This window comes from Ambystoma mexicanum, chromosome 11, assembly GCF_040938575.1.
Source record: "Ambystoma mexicanum isolate Mex_15411 chromosome 11, UKY_AmexF1_1, whole genome shotgun sequence".
NCBI classification, from domain to species: domain Eukaryota; kingdom Metazoa; phylum Chordata; class Amphibia; order Caudata; family Ambystomatidae; genus Ambystoma; species Ambystoma mexicanum.
In genome coordinates, this window is record NC_090934.1 from 232,031,825 (window position 1) to 232,046,557 (window position 14,733).

At 44.7% G+C, this 14,733-nt stretch overlaps 1 protein-coding gene across 4 annotated transcripts in view; it reads right to left on the reverse strand.

Moving 5' to 3' along the window:
- LOC138503311 (uncharacterized) overlaps nucleotides 1-13,560 on the reverse strand; it is a 391,310-nt gene extending 377,750 nt beyond the window's left edge. For 2 of the 4 annotated variants that reach the window (XM_069622931.1, XM_069622928.1), the window contains exon 1: nucleotides 12,564-12,586. In XM_069622931.1, the coding sequence (XP_069479032.1) occupies nucleotides 12,564-12,571 (8 nt within the window). In that variant the 5' untranslated portion in view covers nucleotides 12,572-12,586. Of the gene's footprint in view, nucleotides 1-12,563; nucleotides 12,609-12,730 lie in introns of those variants that run through there. The other 2 variants (XM_069622930.1, XM_069622932.1) reach the window with 2 other exon arrangements.
- Between the last annotated feature and the right edge of the window lie 1,173 nt (nucleotides 13,561-14,733).

Genomic DNA, 14,733 nt, shown 5'->3' on the forward strand with positions numbered 1-14,733 from the left:
AATGAAGGGTCTGTTGTGTGTCAAGATGTCCAAAGCAAAATGTCCTGTGTCCAAAATCCTATCCTAGCCCTCATAGTCTAACTGTAACTATAAGGTGCTAAGGGTATTATCTCTGGCCTTGAAAGTGCACAAATGTTCAAGTTCAAAGGAAAAGGTTAACTCCAACAAAAAGGTTCCAAATGGATAATGTTCACAGTTCCAGGGGATGACTCACCTCCCCAGGTTTCTTTTTACAATACAAATAGTTAAAACAATTCCGAATATCAATGGCATGTGTCTTCACTCGTAATACTCTTTTCATAGTGCTTCAACTTCGGTGCAGGTCCCAGACTTGCAGAATACCTGGTACACTCTTCTTCCAGGCTTCTTTTATATTCAATATACTTCAAAGTTCTAAGGGCATGGGTCTTCCTTAGGATTCTATTTCTATACTTGGCTTTGCCTGGTATACTGTCCTGTCAGGCCTTTCTCATGTACTTCACTTCACACACTTGCAGACTTGACTTTGCCTGGTATACTCTCCTGACAGGGCTTTCTCACGTGCTTCACTTCTCACACTTTCAAACTTGACTTTGTCTGTATACTCTCCTCCAGGGCGTTCTCATGTGCTTCACTTCTCACACTTGCAAACTTGACTTTGCCTGGTATACTGTACTGCCAGGGCTTTCTCTTGTAATACAACTCTTTCACATTTGGGTGTGGGCTCCAGGTTTGTAACCCCTTTCTCATTACTTCACTCTTGCAATTGGTTTCTCTTTTCCCCAGATCTTGCAGCCCTCACCCATTCTCACTTTCATCTGTTCTACATCTTCACCTCAGCATCCCAAATCCCTGCTGTGGGCTTGCTTTCATTTTCTTAGTGTTTTGCTTTCCTACGCGATGCTCTGAGAGAAGCGCCTTGTTGTCCCAACTCCCTCCTATGGGCTCAGTGGCTTTGTTCGGCTTCTCTGAAGCTCCTTGCGGTCTTCACTGACTCCTGTACCTGGCCAATGCATTGGCTGACATTTCACCTGCTCTATGGTTCCCGTGGCTTAAGAGAGGCTTCTCCTCTTTCCTCGCTTTCAATACATATAGAGGGCTTCTCTCCCTGCAGGATTTCCATGAACGCAGTCTCCTTTCGAGCAGCTTCCTTCTGCGTGACCGTTTGCTTCCTCCAGGCTCGCCAACCTGAGTCGTGACTCTCTCTCTCCATTCGCAGGGTGTAATGCTTGTTAGACACCTACAACCACTAGAGTGCGTCTCCGCCTTCTGGGGACCAGTGCTCTGTATCGCTCAAGTCATCTTCCTCATCTCACTTTTTGTCATGTTGTTTTCCATGCAATATTGATACCGCTGCTATTGGTTCTTTTTGGAAGTAGTCATTACTACTCCTTCCCTCTTCCTCGTCTCCATTTCTGTCATGCTGTTTTTCATATGGTATTGAGGAATATTGAGTATAGATTTGGCAAGCGGTTGAGGGAGAACACAATATGCTACAATATGCCATCAAGGCATAAGAAAGGCAGGGAACATCCCTAAAAGGAAAAAGGGGATATGTCTTTCCATCTCATGATGCCGTGTCATCCCCCTGAGGGTCGCCTCGCCCCATGTGGTCCTCCCTCATATAGCTGCCCCGAGTGTCAGGATCAGATAGCGGCTGCCGTCCACTGGCCATATGGGGAGAAGCTACCTCTGGGAAAGGCGTGCTGACATCGTCAGATTCATCACACGTCCCAGCTGACCACTGGGCACAGAACCTGAGAAAGGTAGAGTGAGGTTTGAGATGACACTAAGCATGCCAATCAACATACTAATGAAGTTGAAATGGGTGCTTGGGGTCTTTGTATAAAGCAGTTTTTCTCTGAACCAAAAGGTCTTACCTCCCACAATCCTTAGCAACTAGCTTATGGTAATGAGTTAAGTCCCCAAAGTCTGCAGACTGCTCCCTTTCTTGATTTGCCAATTCCCAGATCCTTGTAGGGGAAATGGGAAAGGAGAAATCAATCTGAAATACATTTACTGAGGATTAGGCAAGATATCATAACTGTTCAGTTAACAGAATTGTATGGGCTACAATGGCAATGATAGTTTGTAACCTATGTTGCAGAGAAAATGTGGTGAGAGGGGTGTGAAAACAAATTATACAGAATATTTAAGAGAGTCAATATATTTGCAATAAAGCATACATTTTCTGTATATTTTGCTTTCAAACCCAACCACCACATTTTTCTCTGCAACCCACGCAGAATCTTTCTTGTTGGCGTTGTAGTACGTACATCATACTTGTGCCAATTCAACCTTTATAATAGGGAGAGATGGAGGGGAGAGAGGGAGAGGAGAGAGGTCTGATGCTGGCAATGTGTCTGCAGGACGCCAGTTGTAACAACACAGGGAGAACACCAGGTTTCAAGGCCCTTTTCATGTTTTTTGTATGACCTTTAATGTGTTTTGATGGCTGTCATGCCTTGTTTTACCATTTTATGATCTCATGCATTTGGATTCTGGCTTGCCTGCCCTTTGAGTTCTCTGACAGCACTAACACACGTACATTCTGCACCCCATCACAAAAACATGTACAAACTATCCACCCATACATGGCAATTGAACACCCCTCTTTACAATCCTCAACCATCAGAACACTAGACCTCTGCATGCAACTGATTTACCACACCTCAGGCCAATGCATCCTAGGACTACAGCAGAGGAGGCTCCTCTTCAGACACAAATGCCTCTATATTCTTGACACATAATACCAAGAACATGACGCACATGCAAACCTCTGGGTATTTACAGTCTGCGTTCTTCAACACAACAGCAAAGCTATTGTGGATTCCCTCTCACTCTCCACTACCCTTAACCACCATCTTCTCTTTCAGATCCACCAGAGCACCTGGAGACCCTGTAAATGGTCCTCCTTTTAGAAGACCCTCTGCTTCAGATGAATTGCTCTTAAAGCAACTGAAGCACATACAGTGTGTTATTGCCACGTCTTGGCGCATCTTGTCCAAGGTCATGTGAATTTATCGACAGTAGCATATAGACTACATTGGCAGAGGGGGCTTCTTGCCTCCACACAGGCTCCATAGTGGCAAGACTTCAGACATTTCGAAGCAATCCAGGACTTTTGTCCCAGCTGCTGCCTCTGTCAGAGCTGTCAGGAGAGCCATGAGACTTGTAGAAAGTGTCCCAGCCACTCCTACCTCTGGCTTACCATGCGGAAAATCATTGTTTCACACTTGTCTTTGTTTCCATAAATGCCATGCCAATGGGCATCATAGAGTGAATGGCTTCAGCCCCCTCTCCCGTGTATTTCTCTACCATTGCTGAAGGGACCTGCTCACCTTCAGAGCGGTCATAGGCAGGACACAATGCTGATGAGAAATGGCATCTCAGCACCTTTATAAGGGCCTTGCAATTACTTTAAGATTGCATATGTTCTACTAATAGCAGCATCTTTCTCCTCTATGAGTGTCTAGGCAATTGCCACTGTGATGGGAAATATCCAACTGAAAGGCCTCCAGTTACGTAACAAATCTGGGTCTGCTTCCAATATAATTAAGGTGTATAACACAAAGGAACTCCCTTTTTATTTATTTATTGGAAATTTGTATGGCGCCTATACACAAGTGTTACTGGGCACCACAAGACAAAAAAGGGGTAGGGGTGAGAAACCTGAGGATTTCTCACTTATGGACCCCATGGATACTTTGTTCAGGTGGCCACGGCACGGCCATCGCCTTTGGAACCAGACCCTAGGGGTGTACAAGTGTAGGAGGATCACCTGGGGAGGGGGTCCTTGGGGACAGTTGGAGGAATGCCCTCGGGAGATATGTGGTATCCCCCCCTTTCTGATAAGCCCCTACCTGACACTTCTTCCACCTTTATCGGTTGTTATGTATCCTGTCCCATTACCCCCCTCCCTAATTCCAACAGGTACTAACGTTAAAGGGAGGCGTAGGAGAAGAAATATATCTCTATCCGACACAGTCACTATGGGACATTATTATCTAAAACCCATTCACCTACAACCACACATCTACCCTCTTTATCCTGACAAATACTTACAGAATTGTCCGTCTATCATTAGGAAAAACTACAACTCCCATACTTCCTCCACATTGCCTTCTTTCAAAACCACTGTGACGACGAAGAAGAGGAGCAGGGCTATGAAGATTGCCCATAGGAACCAATGTACCATGGATTCCTATGATTGGTCTCCATTAACGAGGACAGGAAGGGCCAGGCCTCCCTTTTCAACCACCCACAGCTGACTCCAATTAACACTCCCTGTCAGTATAAAAGGTGGCGCACTGAGACACACTTTGAGTGAGCTAGGGATGTAGAGTAGACCAGAGGAGCTGCAGAGGAGAGTGCCGAAAGAACCCTGGAGAGTCTGGAAGGGAGCTGGGGGCCAAGATGCTGATCCTGTGTTGTTGAAGGGCTGCAGCAGGGCTGAGGAGCTGTGCCTTCCAAGAGCGAGAGAGGGCAGATCATATCCTGCTGACTCTGTCCAGAGAAGTACTAATTTCTCCAGGGCATATGAAAGGAAGTTCAGGTACCTGAGGGGCAGGTGGGAAGACCCTGACCACGACCCAGAGAGCTCCAGAGAAGTTGCTCGCCAGAGCCGCGCTAACCGCCTGAGTCTCATGGAAAGAGAGAGGAAATCCTGGCGAGCGTGTGTGTGGCTGGAGCTGGAAACTGAGCATTGAACCTGAGAATGAAAGCAGGAAATAAAAAGACGAACGGCATTAGGGGACTTGAAGTTCTTTTTTAAATGAAGTGAAATTGAACTGTAAAATAAAGTAACAGAGTGGTCTGGCGGAAAACAAAGTACGCCCATTCCAAAGACTCTGTGCACTTGAAAGGGGTCCGAGCCCGAATGAGGGAGACCCAGAAATTGTGTTTGAAAGGGATCCGAGCCTGAATGAGTGAGACACTGAATTTGTGTTTGAAACAGGTCCGAGCACGAACGAGGGAGACCCAGAAATTGTGTTTAAAGACAGACATTCTTTTTTTAAAGCCAAGGCTGAAGAGACCCTGAGAAGATTGTGCGATTTGTTGAATCTTGTCAACCTGTGTAAAAGCCTACGAGTACCATAATGCATACCAAATGCTAAAGAATAAAACTAGGGGAAGGGAACCCAGAGAAAGTAAAGTGAACCAGTTTGAGCCTGAAAGAGGGGAAGCAGGGAAAGAGATTGAAAGTGAGAGTTTGGGCCCGGTTGAGGGGGCCTATAAAGTCTTAAAATACCTTTTTTCGATTTGGAACTTTTGTGTTTGTGCTGAAGAGCTTGGAACTTTTGTGTTGGTGCTGCAAAAAGCATGGGATTGACCTGGACTTGTGGGGGAAATAGGAAGACCCGAGAGGTGAAAAACCCGAACTTTGAGATGGAGTACGTGAATCCCAGGCATGGGCCAGCTACCCCAGGTGTACTCACATAGCAGAGTGTGCCCAAAAGTCAAGTGCTCCACCCCACCCACGTGTTATACAACGTGGGTAAGAATCTTTTCATGCCATTCTGTCATCCTTTTGTTTCCCACTTATTTTCTGTCTGCATTACCTTTCCCTATTTCACTTGTATGGTATTAGAGTGAGGGCAGGCAATTGGTTTTCTGGTTTAATTGTTATTCTTTTGGAGTAACGACGGACTGGGACTGTTTTCTTTTTATTTAGATGGTAGCGTGTGCTCCCATCTTTAGTGTTAGGGAAAGACAGGAGTTCTTCCACCCTCCTTCTGAAGTAAATAAAACTGGTGATTTGTATCTTTTGTGTCCTCGTCCTTCTTGTGATACCATGTCTGCCTCACAGGGGACATAGGGAAGAACCAACAGGAATGATCGTACTAGGCTTTGTGACATTCTTACTGTGTAAGTGCAGAGACAAAAGGTTCAAGGAGGGTGGAGGTAGGTGGCAGGGCTGGAGAGGGTTGGGGAGGGTGTGAAGTGCAGGAGTGGGGGCCCAGGGGGCTGAGCAAATGCTGACAGAGGGCCACGAAGAGCAAGAGCAGGAAAAGTGGGAAAGGTGCGATGGATGGGGTGGACCAGATCAGGGCTAGTCTGGGAAGGGTGCCCAAGGGCAAGTGCTGGTAGGGATGCTGGGGGGGACTGGTCAAGGAAGGTCTGGCCCCTGTAAGATTCATAAGGTACCAGGCACCAGTTGCAGCAGCAGAGGGACATTAGAACGGAAGGGTGGTCATTATATAAATAACAATTGATATCCACCATTTCTACTAGCCCGACATGCCAAAAAGGAGGTTACATTTATGTGAATAACCACATGTTCTTAACAATATGCAGAACAGGAAACTGGATGTTTGGGCCAGATAATCTCTATAACCAAGTGACCTTATAACACAGTTAATTTCATCGTGGGTCACTAAGTGCTGCAAGTACAAAGGTGTAAAACAGTAGATAATTAGACTCACTTGTTTGCATTCAAGGACTTGTTGTTTTTCATTCGGGATGTGGAAAATAAATGCACAATGATACTCGTTTGGCTTAACAGGTTTATATAAGGATTGTCATGTTGCTTTACTATGTGATTTGTGTATTTTTCCCTTAAACACTATAAGAGTATTATTGCAGTCCTTGAAAGATACAACTTAAATATATGTATAAAGTAAAGCTCAGAAAGCATATGGTCCAGTGCCTACATTGCAAAATGGGTTAAAATCTTGACTTGTATTTGTATTTATAAAATTGTATATAGCACTTTAATCTCACTGCTTAACCAAAAGTGAGATCCTGGGCAAACACATGTAATCTCACAGTCACCCAACAGAAAAAATCTGTAGAAGTAATTAAGGTCACACAATTAAAGAATGCCCATTCAGCGATACAGATTTTATAATTTTAGAGACAAAATGGCATGCCCTCCTGCTTTCCTGTTAATGGCTCTGAAGCTGTCACCTACAATGACACTATTGTTGCACTGGCCTTCCCACAGCTTCATATCTCTTGATTTGACAGCCACATATATATAGTCTCAACAGCCAGTCAATACACAAGAAATTCTTCTATAACAGACTGGCTGCAGCAGAAGCAACTTAAATCTCCTCCCCTCTTGCTGCCAATTGTTGATGTTTCTTGGGCCATCCAAAATGCTGCCCACAACATAATTATAGTGTCTGTTAATAGAACAACCTCTTATTTGATTGCCTTTATAAGTATGAATGGCTTGAATTGAATATGTTTTCTGTTGTACGGGGCAGAATAGACCTATCATGCAGCAATGACATTCTGTGAACTTTTAAGCTGTGCACTCTCCCAAAACCATATGTTTTTGCCCAACACTCTACTAGTCAGCTCTTTAAAAACAAGAATTTCAAGATCCTATTAACACACCACTTGTATCAGTATAAGTATAAGAAGAGCAGCTGTGTTTACTGAAGACAAATTCCCTTTTTGGACCTCAAAATCAGACATGAACATGGCTTCCTGAAATGTTGTTTGTATCGCAAAACTACTGCTCGCAACACACTCTTACACTTCTCAAGCAACCACCCACGACATTTGAGAGAAAATATGCCTTATGGCCAGTTCCTCCGGGTAAGGAGGAACTGCACTAACCTAGCTGATTTTTACCAACAATCTGACGATCTTGCCAACCGTCTGATGGCAAGAGGCTACCCAAAAAAACTCATTTCTTATGCCAAGAAAAGAGCAATATTCACCGACAGAGACATCCTTCTAAGCCAAAATACTATCCACAAACTGGAGTCAGACAAAATGACCTGTGTGATCACACATGGTCCACACACCTTTCGCATAAAGAAATTGATTTGTAAATATTGGCCCATCGTCAAATTAAGTCTGCCTGACCCGCCGACACCATGTTTCGCCTTCAAAAGAGCCAAAAACATATGCAACACTCTGGTTCACTCCAAATTCAAGAAACCAGCTCCCAGAATAGGTCTATGGGATCTTAGGACGACTGTGGGACATTTCCCATGTGGGTCCCGCTAAGTATGTCAATTTACTTATAAAATGAAGAATTTCAACATTGGAACAAGGAACTGGAACCTGAACACAATGACAAACTGCAAAACAAAACAAGCAATTTATTGCATTGAATGTCCGTGTGGCCTACAGTATGTAGGCCAAACAAGCCGTTCGGTTCACATCAGAATTTCTGAGCACCGATCTCGCATCAGGTGCAAAAATACTTCGGCACCTCTAATAAATCACTTCCTGGAAAAGTATCATACTCCCAACAATATCAAATGGTGGATGCTAGATGTTGTCAAGGAATCTGCAAATATACTGCGCAGTCTCCAGCTCAAAGAAGCAAGATGGATCCATAGACTTTCCAGCCATATTCATGGTCTGAAAGAAGAATTCCTGCCTCAAATCTGATGCATAGAGGCCATCCCCAACATGAAGTCGGAAGATTTAAATTCCTTTTATGCCCTAGCTGTTGATGACATGTTTATCATTTCATACATTGATATCCATTTCACATTTTAAATATTGAGAGTGTATACGAATGACATCCTGCATTCAACTTGCAAATGTTATGCTCCTTTTTTCATCTAGTCAAGTGATCCCACAATCATACACTCTTGTCTCTTTCTTTTTTGTTTTAACACACTCCGCTCTACAATGCGGACCACAACGCTATGACCACTCACTCATCCTAACTGCATTTTATGCATGACTTATGCACATGCCCTGCACACATTTTGGCTTCATGACCAGTGTGGTATCTTTACATTTTCACACCCCCATCCCATCACCCTCTTTCTTCCCCCTCCCCTGTTCCCCTTCTTTCCCTCCCATCCCATCACCCTTTCTCTTTCTTTTCTCCCACCTCCCCCTAAACCCCTCCACCCCCCTCCTTCCCTCTGCATCGGGTTGACGAACGCAGACTTATTCTCTTGCTTTCAGAATTCTGCGTGCACACTACATAACTTTAAAATGACTCTGACTATGGCTGCCCTATCGTTTTTGACAGCGATGAAATACATCTCTCAGTTACGGTAACTGACAGTGCTGCGGGCCAACCCATGCGCGAGCACACGGACCCATCTGTCCATCCAATCAGATCCATGCATTCAGAGACACACCCGCATGAGTTACGGTAACGTACAGTGCTGCGGGCCAATCCGTGCGTGAACACACGGACCCATCTGCCCATCCAATCAGATCCGTGCGTTCAGAGACACACCCGCAAGAGTGACGGCGGTGTCTCAGTCCTAACCAGTGACTCAGCTCTTCGGTGCTCTTGAGCTGCTGCACCGTACGATAAGAAAGCAATATCAGTTTCCAAGTGAGGCTGCCTTGCACCAGTCTGCCTGCCCTCTCTTCGACGTGAGTCAGGTACATAGTTCATTTACTCCATAACGGTGTGCATTTAGCAATGAACACGCTTGGCATTTCAAGACGATTCAATGTTCGTCTTTACTATTATATATTTTTTTGTCTCCCTTCACCTTTTTTCTTTCCCCATCCCTCCGCCCCCCACCCCTCTACCATTATCCTTCTGCCCCCCACTTTTCTCTTTCTCACCCCTTGTCTAGGCACATCAGCTGAATCATTTACGGCAATTCTTCCCAGAGAGACATACGTCCCCTTGAGTGCTGACACAAGCACGAGTCGTACTGGCTTTAGTGCCTCACTAGCTCAGCCGGCGGACATACGACAACCCGACTTTCATCAACCCGAGGGCTCTCTGAATCCCTTCCATCAAAGTATGAGCCTTTTCACATTGGGGATTATATGTGATAGGTGAAAAACATACACACCTTACTGATAAAGCCTGACGGCTTTACTTTACTTTTCCAGTACCGGTCCGAATACTGAGAGGCTGGTTTCCTGGTTGCCCGGTGGTACGTGCTGCGCTCTCCTTATCAGTGGAGGGCTCCAAACCCAACCTACATGGGCTTGTTTTAGTCCCTACCTATGACTTGGTAAGGATTATGTTCCCATTAGGTGTTTTCTAGTTGTTCTGCAATACAAAAAATATGTTACTCACGCAAACGCCAATAATTACAGAAAACACTCCTTAAAAAATGTCTTTTTATTTTTCTATTTGTCTGCCTTCACACAGGGTCAAGTGTTATCTCTCTCCCTGTTCCCGCCCTGAGGAAGGCTGCATTATAATCAATTTGCCTGGCAGGGGGTAAATCCGAAAAGTGAACTGGATGTTTGTTTTCATAATAAGCAGGAAGAGCCTACATTTTAAACTAGTTTTTGAGCCAGCTGTATATAGTGAGGTTTCAGGCTATCTTCCAAACACACACACGTCGACAGACCTGCAATTATGGAACTGCGGAATCTGGAATACTAATTTAGGCCGCAGGGTCCCTCTATTTTCTTCATTTCTCACTCACCTTTTCCTGTATTTATCTACTCCAAAAGATTTGGTGCCTTATATATATATGGAAATAAGGCTTTCCTGAGTTTTCTCTGTTTTCTCTGTTTTTTCTGTTTTCTCTGTTTGCAAATCCAGTTTGAATGTATATGCCTTGATGAACTTTTTGACTCAATTAATGTTTGCTTAATCTTTGGTATTTAAGCTCTTTTTTGCACTTGTGTTTAAATTTGTTATATTGTCTTTCATGTGATTTTGAGTTTAAGCAAGTCCTAGACTATTGTCTTTCATGTATTTTGAGTTCAAGCAATTCTTAGAAAGAAAAATATTTTGGAATTTGTTTCACCAATTTCTGTGCCATTAATGGTTTGTTCAAAAATTAAAAAGTAAACAGCAAAAATATCCCATTAAAAGATCTTTTTTCAAATTAAGAAGGAATGTTTTCAGTATTTATAAAGGTGTAAAGTAAATGTGATATCCGCTGTCAGGATACACCATAACTTAATCTGATTCAAATTATATTAGATTTTTCTCTTCAATAGCATAGTGGATACTACTGGTATAACAATGTTTACATGTCCCAATCCACATTATGCTTTAAGGGACGATCCCTACCTCTTTTTTATGTATGAAGTACCGAAGACAATAGGCCTTGTTTTAAAAATCAAAAAATAACATTAGGTTCAAGCAATAGACTGGGATTCAGGCCAAACTACATGCTTTGCTGTCTGAGCTAATTTGAAAGAAAGCCATTGCACTGATGAATGAGTGTTGGGACGAATCTAAGGAAGGCGTCCCTTCTCACCTTAGGGGAGACCTTTCCCCATGGGGCCACGGCGATGCGTCCACAGTTCAATAGTCCCCCTGGGTGTTACGCACCGGGAGAGGATCACATGGGGCAGGAGGCCCCCCATCCGATTGTGGGCAACCCTGTTCAGAGAATGCAGTATTCCCCGCATCAATACACCTAAACCCTTCTTCAATGCTAAATCCCCGCCCCCTCTTTAGATAGGGCTATTGTCAAGTTAACCAACCTAATATACTTGACCAGATTGAAACATCAGAGAATACAAAGTGAGCTGCATATGGCTCTATTCTGAGTACTGAGAAGCAGAATGAGTGCTCTAGCTTCTCAATGTATGTGTTTGGACCACAGAGAATCCACTATCCAACACAGGAGTTTAAACACAGCTCAGCTGAGATGCATAGAGAGATATCCTCCAAGGAGGAATCCTCTGGTGAGCTGTGTACCGGCCGAGCAGACGAGAGCCAGCAGGAGTGAAGCAAATGAGCAGAGGAGGAGAACCCAAACGTGATCCAGGAAGGAAGGACTGCTCTGGCTGCTGCTGAGTGAAACCTATCGGCTTCCCCAGCACCAGCGAAGCGTCCGTGAGTGGACGCACTACAAGGGAGAAGCAGACATCTGCAGAGCCACTGTAGACTGTGCCAGAGCACAGAATGCTACCAGAGCCTCAAGAGATGAAGCAGCTTCTAAGGAAATGCTGGTACTGGCAACGTAGATAACCGAGAGGTGCTGGAGATCCGGGGAAGCAAGGGGGTGAAGATGGAAGGGTGGAAAAAGAGGGTTTGGGATCCTGGGAATGAACTGCAAGTCTGGAACCACGCCCATATGAGAAAAAGAAACAAAACCCATTCAGAATATTTTGATTCTGGAACTCCCACCTACATGAGAACAGAAAGCTAGCCAATCAGAATATTCTGAGTCCGGGACCCGTACACAGAGAGGGACAGTCCATGAGAGGACGAATGCTTGGCAGGAGAGTAAACAAAGCAGACCTGAATATTACGAGTCTGGGACTTGTACCTAAAGAGGGACAGTCCATGAGAGGATGTATGCTTGGCAGGAGAGTACATTTTGAATGTTGCGAGTCTGGCACTCGCACCCAAATGAGAAGTTCATGAAAGGATAATTACTTGGCAGGAGAGTAAACCAATCAGTTAAAAATATTGCAAGTCTGGGACTCTGTCAGGAATCCGCCGACCTTGCACTCGTAGTGTAGCCGAGGAATTCCTCAAGACAATAGAACTCCTGTGTGTAGCCAAGGATAAACACACTGGGAGAGATATCGACCAGAAGATGGATACCACTGGATCTCGTAGAGACAGGAAGTTTCACGATGAATCCACAAGACGTTCCAATATAACACCAGGATTGTATCCCTGAGATCTGCAGGACGATATCTGAATTATCACCACAATAGTTTTCAGAATATAATTTGTCTCAATACCAACAAAGGAAAGTGACACTAACCTGAACATGAAACTGACGATCTATGGGTCTCAATAGGATGTAACCTCCGGAGAATCAATAGCCTCCTACAATACAATATTTGTCAAATCAAAGTTCAGGCCAAACACAACAATTGTAGGAATACTTGCAAGACATAGCCTTACTAATGATGTGGGGTTAATACTCACCAATGTACGGAAGATGAGGTTAAAGCACTTCTTGTCCAGAGGAAAAAACAAATAGTTCCAATAAATGACACTAATCGTGACCAGTCTCTAGTTCCCCTAGGGTCAAGGGAACCGATGGCACGCGGACGCCTAGCTCTGAGGTGGTCAATCTCTAGTCCCCACGGGACCACCGGACACTATGACACAAGGACGCCTAATACAGGTAGGTACATCTTTAGTGGACCGGAAGGCTGGACGTACTTCAATCTTCCTTACAACTGCATGAAACTTAGGAGTCCCATATTTAACTTGATGGATTGTTGGAAATGTCGTGAAACTGTGGGTGGACAAAATATTGGCAAACTACTCCTCCGGATATCCAAGGAAAAGTGTAGCAGGTAAGCAGTATGCCAGGTATGAAGCAAGGTAATAAGGGTAGGGAGCAGTCGTAACAAGTAACAAAACCAAATTCCAGCTGTATACGGGCAAAAAATAAGAAGCCAAAAACGAAGACCGAAGCAATCCTGGGGACAGACAGCAGGTCATAAATCCAAGCGGGCAGAATGCAAGACAAACTCAGACTGAAGCAATCCAGGGGACAGGCAGCAGGTCATAAATCCAAGCGGGCAGAATGCAAGACAAACGCAGACCAAAGCAATCCAGGGGACAGGCAGCAGGTCATAAATCCAAGCGGGCAGAATGCAAGACAAACGCAGACCAAAGCAATCCAGGGGACAGGCAGCAGGTCATGAATTCAAACGGACAAAAACAAAGCAGACAAGGGTCAAGCAGGTCGAAATCTGTGAAGCGTAAGCAATCTGTAATTGAAGTACACCAGTAAATCTTCAGACAAGACGAGACAAAGCAACTCAATTAGGAGCACAGCGGCAAGTTCTGGGCTTCCTTACATAACATCACGTGACAAGAAACAACGCTGTGTACGCGCGGAAAGCTGCTGGCGCCGGGCCAATCACCATGATAACCTGCAACGCTCCATGACACACGTCCTGGCTGTAAGGAAAACACGTTGCGCCAGCGAGCCTGAACCAAGTAAAAAAGCAGTTTTACTGTTATCTGCATGTACCGTCCTAGAAGCCTTTCTGACGGCACCAGGAACGTTAGCAGCGGACACCAAAGGAAATGGTTTCCTAACAGACTCCCACCCAACAATGGACAGTCCATGAAAGGACAATTGCTTGGCAGGGGATAAACCAAGCCATTCTGAATACTGCCAGTCTGTGACCCACACCCAAAATAAGAGAAGAATACTTAGTGAAAAGGAATTCTACGCTTGGTGTGACGGGGCAGCTCACCACAATTTCAAGGGTGTTCATTAAAATTAAATTGTCAGAATGGCGCTTCTCTCCTTAATTCTCTGGGGTCTATGGGACTGGGGATGATTGTCGTTAGTGTCATCCTTCTTCTCTCTCGACTTCCCCGGACCTGGAATTCACCTTGCAGTCCCAGATGTCCCTATCAGGCTGTTAGTCTTCTACTGATCAGTAACCCCTATCTGTCTCTTTTCTTACTACCACTAATGGTAACGTTGTTGGCTACCTGACTTCCTAGGGACTCCCTATGGAACTTCTAACTTTCCATCTCCTATTGTTGGTTAGTTGCTGGGGAAAATAGGGAATGGTGCCTTCTTTCACCCACTCTCTGCCTTTCCACCTCCACCCTTCGATCTGACTTCCCTTCCCACTCCTGTTCTTATAATGACTGATATCTTCCACCATTCCTCTATCTCCGTTCCTCCCTTTCCTCTCACTCTGCTTCTCCACCTCCTACTATTGCTCAAATCCACCTCTATACCAATAGCTACTCCTATTCTCCCACTCACTGTCACTCTTCCTGCTACTACCATGACTACTGGTCCCACTCCCGTATTACCACTATCTCGCTCTGCTACCTTCCAGATCACTCAGGGATATGATGCTGTGCACACCTCTATCATTATTACAAACCCCTAGGGATATGGTGCCCTGTTCACCTTCTGTACTAGCCCCTGTTTTACCCTCAGTTAC